Source organism: Mytilus galloprovincialis, chromosome 2 (assembly GCF_965363235.1).
Source record: "Mytilus galloprovincialis chromosome 2, xbMytGall1.hap1.1, whole genome shotgun sequence".
Lineage (NCBI taxonomy): Eukaryota > Metazoa > Mollusca > Bivalvia > Mytilida > Mytilidae > Mytilus > Mytilus galloprovincialis.
The window spans coordinates 7310951-7329802 of record NC_134839.1 but is presented as its reverse complement, the minus strand read 5'-3'; the positions used below and the strand labels follow the sequence as shown (position 1 = coordinate 7329802).

The following is an 18852-nucleotide window of genomic DNA, read 5'->3' as shown; positions in this document are numbered from 1 at the left end:
TAAGAATGTTTTCAAATACCAATTGGACACTTTTCATTGTCTTTTTTTTTACATCTTTTAAATTATAATCTCACGATTAAATCAGTATACTACTTAATTGATAGGAAGAAGTCGAATAACCCTTTATCTACATGTTATTTTAGACCTATTAGAAAAAGCCTTAACATGTATATTCAAAGACGCGTCTGATAGAAACCGGTTTTTTTTTATATAATCAAAGGTGGCTTATATCAAAAGACAAATGGGGAATAAGTCCAAAAAGGGATACAAATAAAGAACGATATAAGTGACAATACCCAAATTTGTACTTTATCTGAGTTTTGTGGTTGTTATTAGCATTGTGTATAAGTTTCATAACTTTCATAAACGCGCGTCTGGCGTACTAAATTATAATCCTGGTACCTTTGATAACTATTTGAAAGGTTGAGGCAAACTTGCTTAACAGATCAGAAACGACAAGTTCAGCAATGTTTCAATTTGTACATGAACATAACTCTAGAAAATTAAAAGTGAGGCAACCAAAATTGATCTGTGTTTTGTGTTTGAAGGTTGCGCATAAGTTTCATAACATTTGTTTGAGGCAAACTAAAGTAAGAAAAAGGAAACGAAAAATTCAGCAAATTCAGCAATATCAACAAACTTTTGTAAAAGGGCATTACTCGAGAATGGTAAACATGATTTTACCCTTACCCTTATCCTAAACCCTACAATTCTAATAACTATAGCCAAAACCCTAGTTAAAACCTTCATTGTAAAAGTTTTGTCTTAAGATGTTCAAAAAAGTTATTTCATTATCCTAAGGAAATCCCTATGGCAGCTTTTATTATTTCGATCCTATTTCTAAATCTAATCTCAACCCTAACCATTACCCTAATTGTAAGGCTGAGTGTTTGTAATTCGATAAGGCTGTTCAAAGCTGTCCTTTAAGGCTCATTAGGCAAATCCTTTTGAAGCCCTTACTCAATGTTAATGCTATTTCAAATTCATCTCTTCCCTATCCCTAACCCTAGCCATAACCCTTATTGTAAGGCTGAGTGTTTGTAATTCAACAAAGGCTGTTCAAAGGTGTCAATTAAGGCTCCTTAGGCAAATCCTATTGAAGCCAATGCTAAATTTAATTTTTACCCTATCACTAACCCTAGCCATAACCCGAATTGTAATGCTGAGTGATCAGTATTGATTAAGGCTGATCTAATTTGTCAATTAAGTAGGCAAATCAATTTTAATTCTATTTCTTAATTTCATCTTAACTCTAACCATAACTCTAACACTAGCCCTAACCCTAGTTGTAATAATGAAGGTTTGTGTTTTGAATAAGGCTGTTCGAATGTGTTGATCAAGGTTTCTAAGGCAAACCCTATTGCAGCTCCTAATAAATATAATCATATTTCGTAATTTCATCTTAACCCTATACCTAACTCTAACACTAGCCATAACCCTATTTGTAATAATGAAGGCTTGTGTTTTGAATATGGCTGTTCGAATGTGTTGATTTAGTTTTCGTAGGCAAACAATATTGCAGTCCCTAATCAATTTTCATCCAATCTCTAAATTTCAATTTAACCTAATCATATTTCTTAATTTCATCTCAACCCTATACTTAACTCTAGCACTACCCCTAACCCTTATTGTAATGCTGAGTGTTTGTGTTTTGACTCAGGCCTTTCGAATGTGTCAATTCGGAATCCTTAGGCAAACCCTATTCAAACCCTTAATCAATTTTAATCCTACTTCTAAATTTCATCTTAACCCTAACCCTAACCATAACCCTAGCCCTAACGGCCTAACCCCAATTGTAATGCTGAGTGTTAGAGTTTTGAATAAGGTCTTTCGAATGTGTCAATTTAGTCTCCTAAGACAAACTCTATTCCAGCCCTTAATCAAATTTAATCCTAGTTGTAACTTTTATCTTAACCCTACCCCTAACCTTCGCCCTAACCCTAATTGTAATGCTAAGTGTTTGTGTTTGACTCAGGCCTTTCGAATGCGTCAAACCCTAGCCCTAACCCTAATTGTAATGCTGAGTGTTTGTGTTTTGACTCAGGCCTTTCGAATGTGTCAATTCGGTATCCTTAGGCGAACCCTATTCCAGCCCTTAATCAATTTTAATCCTATTTCTAAATTTCATCAAAACCCTAAACCTAACCCTAACCCTAAGCGTAACCCTAGCCCTAACCCTAATTGTAATGCTGAGTGTTTGTGTTTTGACTCAAGCCTTTCGAATGTGTCCATTCGGTATCCTTAGGCGAACCCTATTCCAGCCCTTAATCAATTTAAATCCTATTTCTAAATTTCATCTTAACCCTAACCCCAACCCTAACCCTAACCCTAGCCCTTACCCTAATTGTAATGCTGAGTGTTTGTGTTTTGACTCAGGCCTTTCGAATGTGTCAATTCGGTATCCTTAGGCGAACCCTATTCCAGCCCTTAATCAATTTTAATCCTATTTCTAAATTTCATCTTAACCCTAACCCTAACCCTAGCCCTAACCCTAATTGTAATGCTGAGTGTTTGTGTTTTGACTCAGGCCTTTCGAATGTGTCAATTCGGTATCCTTAGGCGAACCCTATTCCAGCCCTTAATCAATTTTAATCCTATTTCTAAATTTCATCAAAACCCTAAACCTAACCCTAACCCTAAGCGTAACCCTAGCCCTAACCCTAATTGTAATGCTAAGTGTTTGTGTTTTGACTCAAGCCTTTCGAATGTGTCCATTCGGTATCCTTAGGCGAACCCTATTCCAGCCCTTAATCAATTTAAATCCTATTTCTAAATTTCATCTTAACCCTAACCCCAACCCTAACCCTAACCCTAGCCCTTACCCTAATTGTAATGCTGAGTGTTTGTGTTTTGACTCAGGCCTTTCGAATGTGTCAATTCGGTATCCTTAGGCGAACCCTATTCCAGCCCTTAATCAATTTTAATCCTATTTCTAAATTTCATCTTAACCCTAACCCCAACCCTAACCCTAACCCTAGCCCTTACCCTAATTGTAATGCTGAGTGTTTGTGTTTTGACTCAGGCCTTTCGAATGTGTCAATTCGGTATCCTTAGGCGAACCCTATTCCAGCCCTTAATCAATTTTAATCCTATTTCTAAATTTCATCTTAACCCTAACCCTAACCCTAGCCCTAACCCTAATTGTAATGCTGAGTGTTTGTGTTTTGACTCAGGCCTTTCGAATGGGTCAATTCGGTATCCTTAGGCGAACCCTATTCCAGCCCTTAATCAATTTTAATCCTATTTCTAAATTTCATCTTAACCCTAACCCTAACCCTAGCCCTAACCCTAATTGTAATGCTGAGTGTTTGTGTTTTGACTCAGGCCTTTCGAATGTGTCAATTCGGTATCCTTAGGCGAACCCTATTCCAGCCCTTAATCAATTTTAATCCTATTTCTAAATTTCATCTTAACCCTAACCCTAACCCTAGCCCTAACCCTAATTGTAATGCTGAGTGTTTGTGTTTTGACTCAGGCCTTTCGAATGTGTCAATTCGGTATCCTTAGGCGAACCCTATTCCAGCCCTTAATCAATTTTAATCCTATTTCTAAATTTCATCTTAACCCTAACCCTAACCCTAGCCCTAACCCTAATTGTAATGCTGAGTGTTTGTGTTTTGACTCAGGCCTTTCGAATGTGTCAATTCGGTATCCTTAGGCGAACCCTATTCCAGCCCTTAATCAATTTTAATCCTATTTCTAAATTTCATCTTAACCCTAACCCTAACCCTAGCCCTAACCCTAATTGTAATGCTGAGTGTTTGTGTTTTGACTCAGGCCTTTCGAATGTGTCAATTCGGTATCCTTAGGCGAACCCTATTCCAGCCCTTAATCAATTTTAAACCTATTTCTAAATTTCATTTTAACCCTGACCCTAACCCTAACCCTTAACCTAACCCTAATTGTAATGCTGAGTGTTTGTGTTTTGACTCAGGCCTTTCGAATGTGTCAATTCGGTATCCTTAGGCGAACCCTATTCCAGCCCTTAATCAATTTTAATTCTATTTCTAAATTTCATCTTAACCCTAACCCTAGCCTTAACCCTAATTGTAATGCTGAGTGTTTGTGTTTTGACTCAGGTCTTTCGAATGTGTCAATTCGGTATCTTTAGGCGAACCGTATTCCAGCCATTAATCAATTTTGATCCTATTTCTAAATTTCATCTCAACCCTAACCCTTACCCTAGCCTTAACCCTAATTGCAATGCTGAGTGTTTGTGTTTTGACTCAGGCCTTTCGAATAAGTCAATTCGGTATCCTTAGGCAAACCCTATTCCAGCCCTCAATCAATTTTAATCCTATTTCTAAATTTCATCTTAACCCTAACCCTAACCCTAGCCCTAACACTAATTGTAATGCTGAGTGTTTGTGTTTTGACTCAGGTCTTTCGAATGTGTCAATTCGGTATCTTTAGGCGAACCCTATTCCAGCCCTTAATCAATTTTGATCCTATTTCTAAATTTCATCTTAACCCTAGCCCTAACCCTAATTGTAATGCTGAGTGTTTGTGTTTTGACTCAGGCCTTTCAAATGTGTCAATTCGGTATCCTTAGGCGAACCCTATTCCAGCCCTTAATCAATTTTAATCCTATTTCTAAATTTCATCAAAACCCTAAACCTAACCCTAACCCTAAGCGTAACCCTAGCCCTAACCCTAATTGTAATGCTGAGTGTTTGTGTTTTGACTCAAGCCTTTCGAATGTGTCCATTCGGTATCCTTAGGCGAACCCTATTCCAGCCCTTAATCAATTTAAATCCTATTTCTAAATTTCATCTTAACCCTAACCCCAACCCTAACCCTAACCCTAGCCCTTACCCTAATTGTAATGCTGAGTGTTTGTGTTTTGACTCAGGCCTTTCGAATGTGTCAATTCGGTATCCTTAGGCGAACCCTATTCCAGCCCTTAATCAATTTTAATCCTATTTCTAAATTTCATCTTAACCCTAACCCTAACCCTAGCCCTAACCCTAATTGTAATGCTGAGTGTTTGTGTTTTGACTCAGGCCTTTCGAATGTGTCAATTCGGTATCCTTAGGCGAACCCTATTCCAGCCCTTAATCAATTTTAAACCTATTTCTAAATTTCATTTTAACCCTGACCCTAACCATAACCCTTAACCTAACCCTAATTGTAATGCTGAGTGTTTGTGTTTTGACTCAGGTCTTTCGAATGTGTCAATTCGGTATCTTTAGGCGAACTCTATTCCAGCCCTTAATCAATTTTGATCCTATTTCTAAATTTCATCTTAACCCTAACCCTAACCCCAGCTCTAACCCTAATTGCAATGCTGAGTGTTTGTGTTTTGACTCAGGCCTTTCGAATGTGTCAATTCGGTATCCTTATGCGAACCCTATTCCAGCCCTTAATCATTTTTAATTCTATTTCTAAATTTCATCTTAACCCTAACCCTAATTGTAATGCTGAGTGTTTGTGTTTTGACTCAGGTCTTTCGAATGTGTCAATTCGGTATCTTTAGGCGAACCGTATTCCAGCCATTAATCAATTTTGATCCTATTTCTAAATTTCATCTCAACCCTAACCCTTACCCTAGCCTTAACCCTAATTGCAATGCTGAGTGTTTGTGTTTTGACTCAGGCCTTTCGAATGTGTCAATTCGGTATCCTTAGGCAAACCCTATTCCAGCCCTCAATCAATTTTAATCCTATTTCTAAATTTCATCTTAACCCTAACCCTAACCCTAGCCCTAACACTAATTGTAATGCTGAGTGTTTGTGTTTTGACTCAGGTCTTTCGAATGTGTCAATTCGGTATCTTTAGGCGAACCCTATTCCAGCCCTTAATCAATTTTGATCCTATTTCTAAATTTCATCTTAACCCTAACCCTAACCCTAGCCCTAACCCTAATTGTAATGCTGAGTGTTTGTGTTTTGACTCAGGCCTTTCAAATGTGTCAATTCGGTATCCTTAGGCGAACCCTATTCCAGCCCTTAATCAATTTTAATCCTATTTCTAAATTTCATCAAAACCCTAAACCTAACCCTAACCCTAACCGTAACCCTAGCCCTAACCCTAATTGTAATGCTGAGTGTTTGTGTTGTGACTCAAGCCTTTCGAATGTGTCCATTCGGTATTCTTAGGCGAACCCTATTCCAGCCCTTAATCAATTTAAATCCTATTTCTAAATTTCATCTTAACCCTAACCCTAACCCTAACCCTAACCCTAGCCCTTACCCTAATTGTAATGCTGAGTGTTTGTGTTTTGACTCAGGCCTTTCGAATGTGTCAATTCGGTATCCTTAGGCGAACCCTATTCCAGCCCTTAATCAATTTTAATCTTATTTCTCAATTTTATCTTAATCCTAACCCTAACCCTAGCCCTAACCCTAATTGTAATGCTGAGTGTTTGTGTTTTGACTCACGCCTTTCGAATGTGTCAATTCGGTATCCTTAGGCGAACCCTATTCCAGCCCTTAATCAATTTTAATCCTATTTCTAAATTTCATCTTAACCCTTATTCTAACCCTAACCCTAGCCCTAACCCTAATTGTAATGCTGAGTGTTTGTGTTTTGACTCAGGCCTTTCGAATGTGTCAATTCGGTATCCTTAGCCAAACCCTATTCCAGCCCTTAATCAATTTTAATCATATTTCTAAATTTCATCTTAACCCTAACCCTAACCCTAGCCCTAACCCTAATTGCAATGCTGAGTGTTTGTGTTTTGACTCAGGCCTTTCAAATGTGTCAATTCGGTATCCTTAGGCGAACCCTATTCCAGCCCTTAATCAATTTTAATCCTATTTCTAAATTTCAACTTTACCCTAACCCTAACCCTAGTCCTACCTCTAATTGTAATGCTGAGTTTTTGTATTTTAACTCAGGCCTTTCGAATGTGTCAATTCGGTATCCTTAGGCGAACCCTATTCCAGCCCTTAATCAATTTTAATCATATTTCTAAATTTCATCTGAATCCTTACCCTAACCCTAACCCTAACCCTAACCCTAACCCTAACCCTAGCCCTAACCCTAATTGTAATGCTGAGTGTTTGTGTTTTGACTCAGGCCTTTCGAATGTGTCAATTTAATATCTTTATGCGAACCCTATTCCAGCCCTTAATCAATTTTAATCCTATTTCTAAATTTCATCTTAACCCTAACCCTAACCCTAGCCCTAACCCTAATTGTAATGCTGAGTGTTTGTGTTTTGACTCAGGCCTTTCGAATGTGTCAATTCGGTATCATTAGGCGAACCCTATTCCAGCACTTAATCAGTTTTAATCCTATTTCTAAATTTCATCTTAACCCTAACCCTAACCCTAGCCCTAACCCTAATTGTAATGCTGAGTGTTTCTGTTTTGACTCAGGCCTTTCGAATGTGTCAATGCGGTATCCTTAGGCGAACCTTATTCCAGCCCTTAATCAATTTTAATCCCATTTCTAAATTTCATCTTAACCCTTACACTAAACCTAGCCCTAACCCTAATTGTAATGCTGAGTGTTTGTATTTTGACTCAGGCCTTTCGAACGTGTCAATTCGGTATCCTTAGGCGAACCCTATTCCAGCCCTTAATCAATTCTAATCCGATTTCTAAATTTCATCTTAACCCTAACCCTAACCCTAGCCCTAACCCTAATTGCAATGCTGAGTGTTTGTATTTTGACTCAGGCCTTTCGAATGTGTCAATGCCGTATCCTTAGGCGAACCTTATTCCAGCCCTTAATCAATTTTAATCCCATTTCTAAATTTCATCTTAACCCTAACACTAACCCTAGTCCTAACCCTAATTGTAATGCTGAGTGTTTGTGTTTTGACTCAGTCCTTTCGAATGTGTGAATTCGGTATCCTTTGCCGAAACCCTATTCCAGCCCTAATCAATTTTAATCTTATTTCTTAATTTCATCTTAACCCTAACCCTAGCCCTAACCCTAATTGTAATGCTTAGTGTTTGTGTTTTGCCTCAGGCCTTTCCAATGTGTCAATTCTGTATTCTTAGGCGAACCATATTCCAGCTCTTAATCAATTTTAATCCAAGTTCTAAATTTCATCTTAACCCTAACCCTTACCCTAACCCTAACCCTAGCCTTAACCCTAATTGTAATGATGAGTGTTTGAAATTTGACTAAGGGCTTTCGAATTAGTTAATTTGGTATCCTTAGGCAAACCCTATTCCAGCCTTTAATCAATTTTAATCCTATTTGTTAATTTTATCTTATCCTAACCTTAAGCCTAGCCCTAACCCTAATTGTAATGCTGAGTGTTTGTGTTTTAACTAAGGACTTTCGAATGTTTCAATTTAATATCCTTAGGCAAAACCTATTCCAGCCCTTAATGAATTTGAATTCTATTTCTAGATTTCATCTTAACCCTAACCCTAACCCTAATTGTAATGCTGAGTGTTTTTATTTTGACGAAGGCTGTTCCAATGTGTCAATTAAGTATCCTTAGGCAAATTCTTTTGCAGCCCTTATTCAGATTTATCCTATTTTTTAATTTCATCTAAACCCTAACCCTAACCCTAGCCTTAACCATAATTGTAATGCTGAATGTTTGTGTTTTGACTAAGGCTGTTTGAATGTGTCAATCAAGTATCCTGAGGCAAACCCTATTTACATCTCTTAATAAATTTTAATCCTATTTCTAAATTTCTTCTTAACTCTAACGCTAATTGTAATGCTGAGTGTTTGTGTTTTGACTAAGGCTGTTCAAATATATCATTTAAGTATCCTTAGGCAAGCAAACCCTACCGTTGTCCTTATTCAATTTCAATCCTATTTGTAAATCTCATCTTAGCCCTAACCCTAGCCCAAGCCCTAGTTTTGACTGAGACTGTTTGAATTTTCAAATTTACTATCCTTTAGCAAACCATTATGTAGCCCTTGTTCAATTTCAATTTTATTTGCAAATCTAGTTTTTATCCTAACTCTAGGCCTATCCCTAGTCATAACCCTTATTGTAATGTTGAGTGTTTGTGTTTTGATTAAGGCTGTTCGAATGTGTCAATTAAATATAATGAGGCAAACACTATTAAATCCCTTATTCAATTTCAATCCTATTTGTAAATCTCATCTTAACCCTGACCCTAGCAATAACCCTAATTGTAATGATCAGTGTTTGTGTTTTGATTGACGCTGTTCAAAAGCGTTAAATCCTTAACTTAAAGCAAATCCTATTGTATTCAACATTAAATTTTAAACTTCTTTGTAAATTTCATCTTAGCCTAAACCCTAATTGTAACGCTGAGTGTTTTTGTTTTGATTACAGCTGTGTTAGTTTAAACATACTTATCTACAGTGGATACAGCTGTGTAAATGTGTCAAAAAGGTATCCTAAGGCAAAGCCTATTAGGCTAATGTAGCCCTTAATCAATTAAAATCCTATTTCTAAAGCTCATCGTAACCTTAACTTTAACACTAACACTAACCCTAGCCATAACCCTAATTGTAAAGCTCAGTGTTTATGTTTGGTCTTAGGCCATTCAAAAGTTTCAATTCATTATGTAAAGGAAAACCCTATTTTACCCATCATTAAATATAATCCTCTTTGTAAATCTGATCTAAACCCTTCTGTAACCCTAGCCCCAACCCTAAGTCTCCTTAGGCAATTTAATCTTAACCCTAATCCTAATCCTAACCCTAACCCTAGCCCTAACCTTAATTGTAATGGTGAGTGCTTGTGTTTTATTAAAACTGTTCGAATGTGTCAATTAAGTATCCTGAGACAAACCTTATAACAGCCCTTAATCATTTTTAATTCTATTTCTAAATTCTAAATTGTGTAACTGTTGGCTGTTCAAAAGTGCCAATTCATTATCCAAAGCCCTTTTGAAGCCCTCAATCAATTTCAATCATATTTGTTATTCTCATCTTAACCCTAACCCTAACATAATACCAACCCTAACATTAACATAAACCCTAACCCTAACCCTAACCCTAGACATAATCATAACCCTAATCTTAGCCATAAATCTAATTGTAATGATGAGGTTTTATGTTTTGACTGAGGCTGTTCAAATCTGTCAATAAGGGCAAAGACTATTTATAGTTAAAAAAAGACAATTGGAATGTTTTCCTTAAAGCAAGCACGGTTCAACAGTTTAGTTGTAGACATTGAATAGTAATGAAATAATCCCAGATGATTCAGAAAATGGACAAGACCGCTCAGTCATTGAACTGTAAAACATTGCTCAAATACTTTTGGAATAATTTATTGAGCACTATCCATGGCTTTCAGAGTTTCTGCATCTTTAAATTCATGAAAGTGAAAAACTTAAGTTCTGCCAACGACGCCATTTTGTTCTTTCACTGGACTGCATGGTCCCCTCTGATATTTTACTCTTTTAGAGGTATAAACAAATCAACCAGTCAATCACATAACCAAAACTGTTCAGATAAACACTGGAAATTTGAACATTGATATTTGAATGGATACTGCTGTGGTCTGCCTAATAGCACAGTGCTTATTTACCGCAGTTCTAAAACAGCCTGGGAAAAACACTTGGACAAAACGACAGAAAAATGGGCCAAAAAATATTGAATGGAGAAAAATATAATAATATTAAGTGTGTCAAAAAACCTGACAAAAAAGATAGAAGTCATTTTATGGAGTGATAATTTGATAAAGAAATGTTAATTAATGGTAACTTTTTTCACATTTAAAAATCCAAAGTCATCATAGTAGACTCACATACTAAAATTCAACTCAATATGGGAAGGTGTCCAGGAAAAAGTCTGCATAACTGTTTTTTGAGGAATGACATAATGTCAAAATGACATAATGACATAATGACCAAAAAAAAACCGGTGGAATGATGGATTAGGACAAAACTATATTGCCTTGACCACTATATGGTGGGTCCATGCATAAAAAATAAGAATAGAGAATAATGGAGTCCAAAAATAAAAAGTATAAAAAATTAAAATAGACATAAACAAGAATGTGTCCATAGTACATGGATGCCCCACTAACACTATCATTTTCTATGTTCAGTGGACGTGGAAATTGGGGTCAAGACTCTAATTTATTATTGAAATTAGAAAGATTGTATTATAGGGAACATGTGTACAAAAGTTCAAGTTGATTGGACTTCAAATTCATCAAAAACCAACTTGACCAAAAACTTAAACCTGAAGCAGGACAGATGAACAAAAGGACAAACAGACGTATAGACTAGAAAACATAATGCCCATAAATGGGACCTAAGAATTAAGAGAATACAGAAATGGGCGACACACAATCCAGCCTCTCAACACTTTTTAAAAAGTTCTACTATACCTTACCAATATTGCTCCACTGGTTTCAAACACATATTGTTCTGGTATCATTTTCAGTTCATGAACTATATAATCAAATCCTAGTTGTGATTGTGACAATGATAAGGATGTTCGTAAAAACTTTCTGAGACCTTCAGGACCATATATTTCCACTGGTTCACTTCTTTGGTTATTCTGACTGATGGTGCACATTAACCCTGGTAAACCGTAACACTGCAAAATAATTTTAAATTTATAGAAATGTGGATTCATTTGTTTTCAATGATACCACATTTTGTGAATTGAGAAAAACTTTTTTTTGTTTTTTCTAGGATTTTTTCATTAAATGTATAAAATTGGTATATACTAAAATATAGAAATTGTGTACTTCGTTGAAAATTAAAATTCATGATTTAGCCACACCCACAAATTTAACCATTAAAATTGAAATCTAACAAACAGCCCGCAGTATAGTTCTGTAGATAAAAGATGAATGGTACTCTATCCATGGAAACTTGTATATATCAATACTACAAATGCAATTAGGTTCAAAATAACTTTTTTATAATTCAATTTTGGATGTAACATGCATTATAATTGCCTGAAAATCTTTTGTCTATCAGCTCAGACATAATTTTGTCATGTGACCGTGCCATCACCAACGTTTAATTCCATAATATACACCTTATAAATGGAATTTAGAGTTATATTTATATAAGGAATGACTGGAATAAATATTTGTTCTGTCTGTTTGAAATAACCTCAAAAAAGTGGTGCACACTTTTAAATAACCTAGTGCTACATGATGTACATAGGTTATACAGTGTGCACCTTGAATAAAATGTTTATGCTAATAATACAAAAATGTAATAACACTTTAAGATATTTGGACTGATATATTGGCTCTCAATAATGATCACATCAGTATGTACACTAAAGAGATTTATCCTTCAGAACTGACCTTAAATGAAGCTTATACTAACAATGAACACTTCGCTTTCCTGTATCTTCATAAATATATCTTTAATGGGACACTTTATACCAAAAGTTATGTTAAAAGAGATGATTTTCATTTCCTTTTGTTAATATCTATTTTTAGATGGTGTTGCAGACATTTTATATGTTCAGGTATTTCACATCCAATCTTTTATTGTAATAGTCTTTTCAGAGCACAAAAATGTGGAAATATTCTTTATAAAGCACAAAAATGTCAGTATTCTCCTCAGAAACTAACAAAACCTTTAAATAGACTTATTAAAAGGGGATATAGTTACGATACTGTTGTCAGGTCATTAAAGATTGCATATTTTGGCTTTAACATTGATTCACTGATAGGGTCTTTGCATCGGAACTAAACACATTTATTTCTAAAAAAACAGTTGTTGGCATGACACGGGTTATGTTCTTCTCATATATTTTATGATAGTATGATACTAAACCCCTAACGGGAGGGATTGTACCTGATATTCATATGATGAAGACATAATCTTTCAATCAGTTTAATTGAGGTCTGGAGCTGGCATGTCAGTTAACTGCTAGTAGTCTGTTGTTATTTATGTATTATTGTCATTTTATTTATTTTCTTTTGTTACATCTTTTGACATCAGACTCGGACTTCTCTTGAACTGAATTTTAATGTGCGTATTGTTATTCTTTTACTTTTCTACATTGGCTAGAGGTATAGGGGGAGGGTTGAGATCTCATAAACATGTTTAACCCCGCCGCAATTTTGCGCCTGTCCCAAGTCAGGAGCCTCTGGCCTTTGTTAGTCTTGTATGATTTTAAATTTTAGTTTCTTGTGTATAATTCGGAGTTTAGTATGACGTCCATTATCACTGTACTATTATGCATATTTTAGGGGCCAGCTGAAGGACACCTACGGGTGCGGGAATTCTCGCTACATTGAAGACCCATTGGTTGCCTTAGGCTGTTGTTTGCTCTATGGTCGGGTGGTTGTCGCTTTGACATATTCACCATTTCCTTTCTCAATTTTATACACGTCAAAGGGTAACCAAACCTTAAAACAGACTTATTCAGATATAATATAGTTAGGATACTGTTGTCAGGTCATTGAAGATGGCATATTTTGGTATTTACATGTATATTGATTCACTCATAGGGTCTTTGAAATAAACACATTTATTCTAAAACCAGTTGTTGGCATAATATGGGTTAATATGTTCTTCTCGAATATTTTATGATGATATGATACTAAACCCCTAACAGGAGGGATTGTGCTTGATTTTCATATGATGAATACATAATGTTTCAATCAGTTTATTAGAGGGACTGGCATGTTAGTAACTGCTAGTAGTCCTTTGTTAATTTATGTATCATTGTCAATTTACTTAGTTTCTTTTGTTACCTTTTCTGACCTAAGACTCAGACTTCTTTTAAACTGAGTTTCACTGTGTGTTTGTTTAATTTACATTGTCTAAATGTATAGGGGGTTCAGATCGGACAAAACATGATTAACTACGCCACATTTTTGCGTCTCTCCCAAGTCAAGAGCCTCTGGCCTTTTTTAGTCTTGTATTGTTTTAAATCTTAGTTCATTTATATGTTTAGGAGTTTATAATGACGTCCATTCTCACTGAACTAGTACACATTTTTGTTTGTGGGCCATATGATGACAATAATTGTATAATATTACATAACTACCAGTGACTTATAATGATACCTACATGATCACCATGGAGATGGGTTATAAATATTTTGCTGATCTTTCCTGGTTTTATCTCACTCTTCATGACCTGTGTTTGTGACCCCTCACCACAATCAAACAACCATACCCAGTCCTCTGAAAAATACAATCTGCCTGGCTATAGGAGTTTACAGCATAGAAATAAGTGTTAAGCGTTATTTGTGATTCCTTTATTTTTGAGGGTACAAATTTTTATACCCTTATTTTCATGGATGTCATATTGGATTTAGTGCTTACTGTGGATTCATTTATTATCGTGGGTACCAATTTTCATGGATTGAGGAAATCTTGCATTTTCATGGATATTTTATTTCACGGTTTTGCCTTATTCTTCATAAAATCCTATACAAAAGGTCTGTAGAAAATTAGAACTTTGGTAAACATTGACAGAATAATCAACAAAATGTGTACATGTAATGATGACTATTGGTTGAATATAAAAGTCAAAGACTTCCATGATAATGCCAACCAACTGTGTATAGTAACATTAACAATCTATTTAAGGTGTTTTCAATTTAATATTGTTCTCGAACTCATATAATTTGACAGGCTAAATATGTTATTTTGACTCTGGTGGAGTGAGTTATCTCATTTGGAAATCATATACCATTGTATACCAAATCTCTTGATTTTACAGAAATATTTGTACTAACCATTTTTTAGTCCTATACACGAAACTCCTCTGTCGGGTGTTGGATAGGCTGATGCTGTTCCCAGAAATATCACCTTCATGCTCATGGTACTTATATAAGTAGTTTCCAAAGCAATACCTTCGCACAATTATCTCCTATATTAAGTGAAATAACAAAATCAGCAACATGAGTTAATATGAATGTTTCCCTCTAACACAATATCTGAGTAAATTATGAGAAATCTAAATATATATCAAGCAAGACAAAACAAAGAGGGGCACAGCTCCCCTCTGCCCTTATAGTCTTGACAGATATGTGAGTTGTGTTTTCTAAAGGAAAATAAATACTTTTGAACACAAAAAAAAATATTACCAAATAAAAGTACTATAGTCTGATAGTACAATGTGGTAAACTAGTATTTTATGCAGGTTTTTTCTACCGGTATCATGCTTTTATTGCTTCCAGCAAATTGCACATCTTTTCATACAACTGTGTATAAATTCATTGTAGGTCAAGAATATTTTCAAATTGTTAAATATGGCAAAACTGTGTCCTGTTGTGGACAATGGTGGAGACGATTTCTTATTATCAAATGATTATCTGACTCTAAATAAAAAAGATCAGCTTTCCAGTTTGATGTTTACTTGTTCATGTTGTTACTTTAACTAAAGCTAAGGTGACGTCACAGATGATCATGTGACATCAATTTTGGATACAAATGTAATGGGGACATTGCCAGTCCCACTGTACATGCTGTATCATGTGTATTGTAAACAGGTGTGTTACATAGGTTAAGGGTCAACATATCCTAGGGATGTTTATTATCCTACATCACCTAAATGTTTGCCATGAGAACTAGTTAAAATGCTAATCATGTTTTAAAAAAATAAATCTTAATCAGTTCAATTTTCATTGGTCATATTGGTGAGTTAACTCTAAACATCTAAACTTGGAAACAATTATATAAGACAATTAATAAATGGAGATTTGTATTTACTACATTTATTTATTTTTATATATATAGACAAACTTTTATGTATCATGATAAGAAATTCATCAGTGGGAATAATTGCATAATATCGATGTGGGTATTTTGTCTATAAATGTATTTACACTTTTAGGATATAGCTGGATTTTGTCTCTGCATGACCTTAGATCTGATCCATATAAGCTTCTGATGTCTAGCTACAATCACTGTTTAATTGTAACGTAAATTGTGAATGTCAAATTTTACAGGAATTCCACTTATTTGATTAAACGTAATGACAGACAAATTTGCATACAAGTGTAAATATGTCTATTGTTTATTATACATAACAAAATTGCTGTATCCTTTTTTATTTTATTTTTCTATGTTTTCACTTTTATTCCGTTTGTGAGTTAATCGGCCCGGTTTACACATCAATAACCTCTAGAAAAAATGTGTTTAATCCTTATAATTCTTCAGCCAAACATTTGTGATATTTAATAAACATTTTTTTTTATGATGGCTACTATATATATTACCATCAAAAGCACAATGGCAAGTCGTAACTAAGGAGTACGCCGCCATCTTGACTTTCTAAAAACCATAAATGTCAGATAAATACAACAGTCAGGGGACTTACCGAAATAAGTGATTTTTAAATCACTTATTTGAGTCGCAAATTCGAGGTTTTGTCACAAATTGGGATTTTGTAGTTTTTTCAAAATTTTAAACACATAGGTTTGAATAACATCTTTAAATTAGTAAAATAAAAAAATATAAACTTTTTACTTTTTTTATGTAGCAAGGTTTATGCCTTTAATGCTATCATTTACATGAAAATTCTATTTTAGTTGAAAAAATGCTATAATAATGGCTTTACATAATGAACTGATACTTTCTTAAAAGATTTTTCACAGCAGTGGGAGTATTTTTCCTGTGAAGTTCAAGGTTTCATCTTTCAGATTATGTAATAAAATTCTACTGTTCACGATAAAAATTTCACTGTTCGGGGGTGTTAAAATTAGTGGGGGTTATTAAAAGAATGATACTTAAAGAAGTGATTTTTGGGAAATAAATTGAGGTCTGATACTTAAACAAGTGATTTTTATGTCATTATCCTAGATTCAGTACAAGGTCATCACCTGAAATGACCTGGTCATCCTAGACAACACAGATGTTGGTTCTGATAAGTTTAGAAACATAATTAGTCCCTGGATCATTAGTATTCTATATTTAAAGCTACACTAATATTAAATCACTTCTTCTAGTGATTAATTTGTACTACTTAAATAGGTGATTATTAAAGAAAGACAACTCTAACTACCAACCTTTATGGAAATAATGTTACTTGAATCAGTGTTTTGGAAAATCACTTGTTTAAGTAAGTCCCCTGACTGTACAACGGAATCTTAAATAAAATAGCACCTACCTCAAAAACTTCATTTTAATTAAATGTTATTTGAATTTGAAGCGTACACATAACGAAATAATCTTTCCCTTGAAAATTTCTATTCGTATGACGTCGTGTTTTGCCATGACGTAAATTCGCCAAATCCTTCATGAAATGTCGCGGAATTTTATTAAATTTTATTTTTATACATTTTCGAAGCTTAGTGAATTAAATTTATTACTCTTTTTTTTGTTATATATGCACTAGCTATAGAATAGTCACAACTGTTATGCAATTGTTTTTAAATCTCAAATTGCTGAAAATCCTGGGATCACTGCAAGCTTGTGTATCGCGCATGAATAGATTACAAAAGTAGTTTCGGGAACATGGTTTATCGAAGTGTAAACTTAGAGAAAAATTCTAATTGACCAATCCAATTCAAGTATTTATAGATATGCAAATCATATAAGAATTATTAGAAAATATCTGACACTACAATGGAAAAGTGATTGATGTATGACATCAAAAGTTCAAGCGGAACAGATTTCCAAATAGTGATAACATGTATTTGTCAGTATGTCAGTAACAGTTAGATGTTATTTAACTCGAATAATTCAATTCCTCTCTGTGTACAATTCCCTTCCACACCAGGTGAATGTAGACATTGAAGATCTGCTGAATATTACGACTGGATTATTCGGGTTCAGGGGCGGGTCCAGGTAAGGGCGTAATGGGCGTACGCCCCCCCTTTAAAAAAAAAAAAAAAAAACTATCGTTATAATCTGCTAGTATTGTATTGAATGATGGCAATTTATCATATTCATTAATTAAACACATACTCTGATTTCTTTTTATACGGATTCCCCAATTTGATGGGTCATCATCAACCGTAAAATTTCGTTTCTCGGAGTCCGGCGTGTTCGACTCTACGATTAGTATCCATTGTTGTTGATGTGATAAAGAATTCGCAAAGATGTCGATGTCAAAAACAAAACGTCAAAAGACATTAAAATCGTATCAAGGTGTCTTGGACACCTTTTTTAAACAACCAAAACTGTAAGTAAATCAGTATAATACATGAATTTTGGTTGTTTTGTGTGACACTAACTTCGATTCCCCATAGCCATTCTAAATATACCGGGGGGTATATTACTATATATACGATACTGGGTATATTCTGACAAAAGGGGTTGTATTTTCAGCTAAATTGTCTAAAATGGGGTTATTTTTTTACGCGTTGCCTTGGAAGGGGTCACTCAGATTTGACTATGATACCCAGAACGGGGTTCAAACCTATGATTGCGTTGGATAAAAACCGCAATTTTTATACGTGTGCATGCAAAACAAATTTCTTGGTAGAGTGGTATAAATACAGCACAAACAACATTTTCATGAAAATGAGAGTTCGTCAGTATTTTTCTGTGTTCATTTTAGGTTTTGCGTCAAGGTACATGTATACTAGAAATATGTATATTTCCACATTAAAGCAATACTCAGAACGAAAGAACTTTATTCTTCAGTGTTTATTTGTCTTGTATCATGTGTGTCGTTCAACGAAACCCGAACTTAATCAAAAATAGAGGGATTACTTCATAATTTGATGCTAAATTGTTGAAATTCAGGAGCTTCTGAGCTTCCCCATGGAAACTCAACCGTAATCACGCCTCTCGTTCATAAAATCCTGGCTTAGGTATTGAAATGTTAAGTTACTCCTTATACCCTTGAGTTTAGAATTTCTCGTTATTGGTCTACTGCTGTTAAGATCCATCCAATCATTTTAATATACCATAGACAATTAATGAAGAAAACTCGGCATAAAAAATGTCACACCCTGACACTTTAACTATAAAATATACATGCTCCAAGTCAGGAACCGTTACATTAGTGCAATTCTCTATTATTTTATGTTTTTAAGCCAAAAAAGGTCCAAAAAAATTTTCGCCTCGCTTCG

General features: G+C 34.8%; 1 protein-coding gene across 2 annotated transcripts in view; it reads right to left on the bottom strand.

The window, feature by feature from the left end:
- LOC143062780 (zinc phosphodiesterase ELAC protein 1-like) overlaps positions 1 to 18852 on the bottom strand; it is a 28071-nt gene that overhangs the window by 8849 nt on the left and 370 nt on the right. For both annotated transcript variants that reach the window (XM_076234561.1, XM_076234562.1), the window contains exons 2-4: positions 14566 to 14699; positions 13893 to 14008; positions 11236 to 11442 (exon numbers count right to left, since the gene is read on the bottom strand). In XM_076234561.1, the coding sequence (XP_076090676.1) occupies positions 11236 to 11442; positions 13893 to 14008; positions 14566 to 14650 (408 nt within the window). In that variant the 5' untranslated portion in view covers positions 14651 to 14699. The remainder of the gene's footprint in view (positions 1 to 11235; positions 11443 to 13892; positions 14009 to 14565; positions 14700 to 18852) is intronic.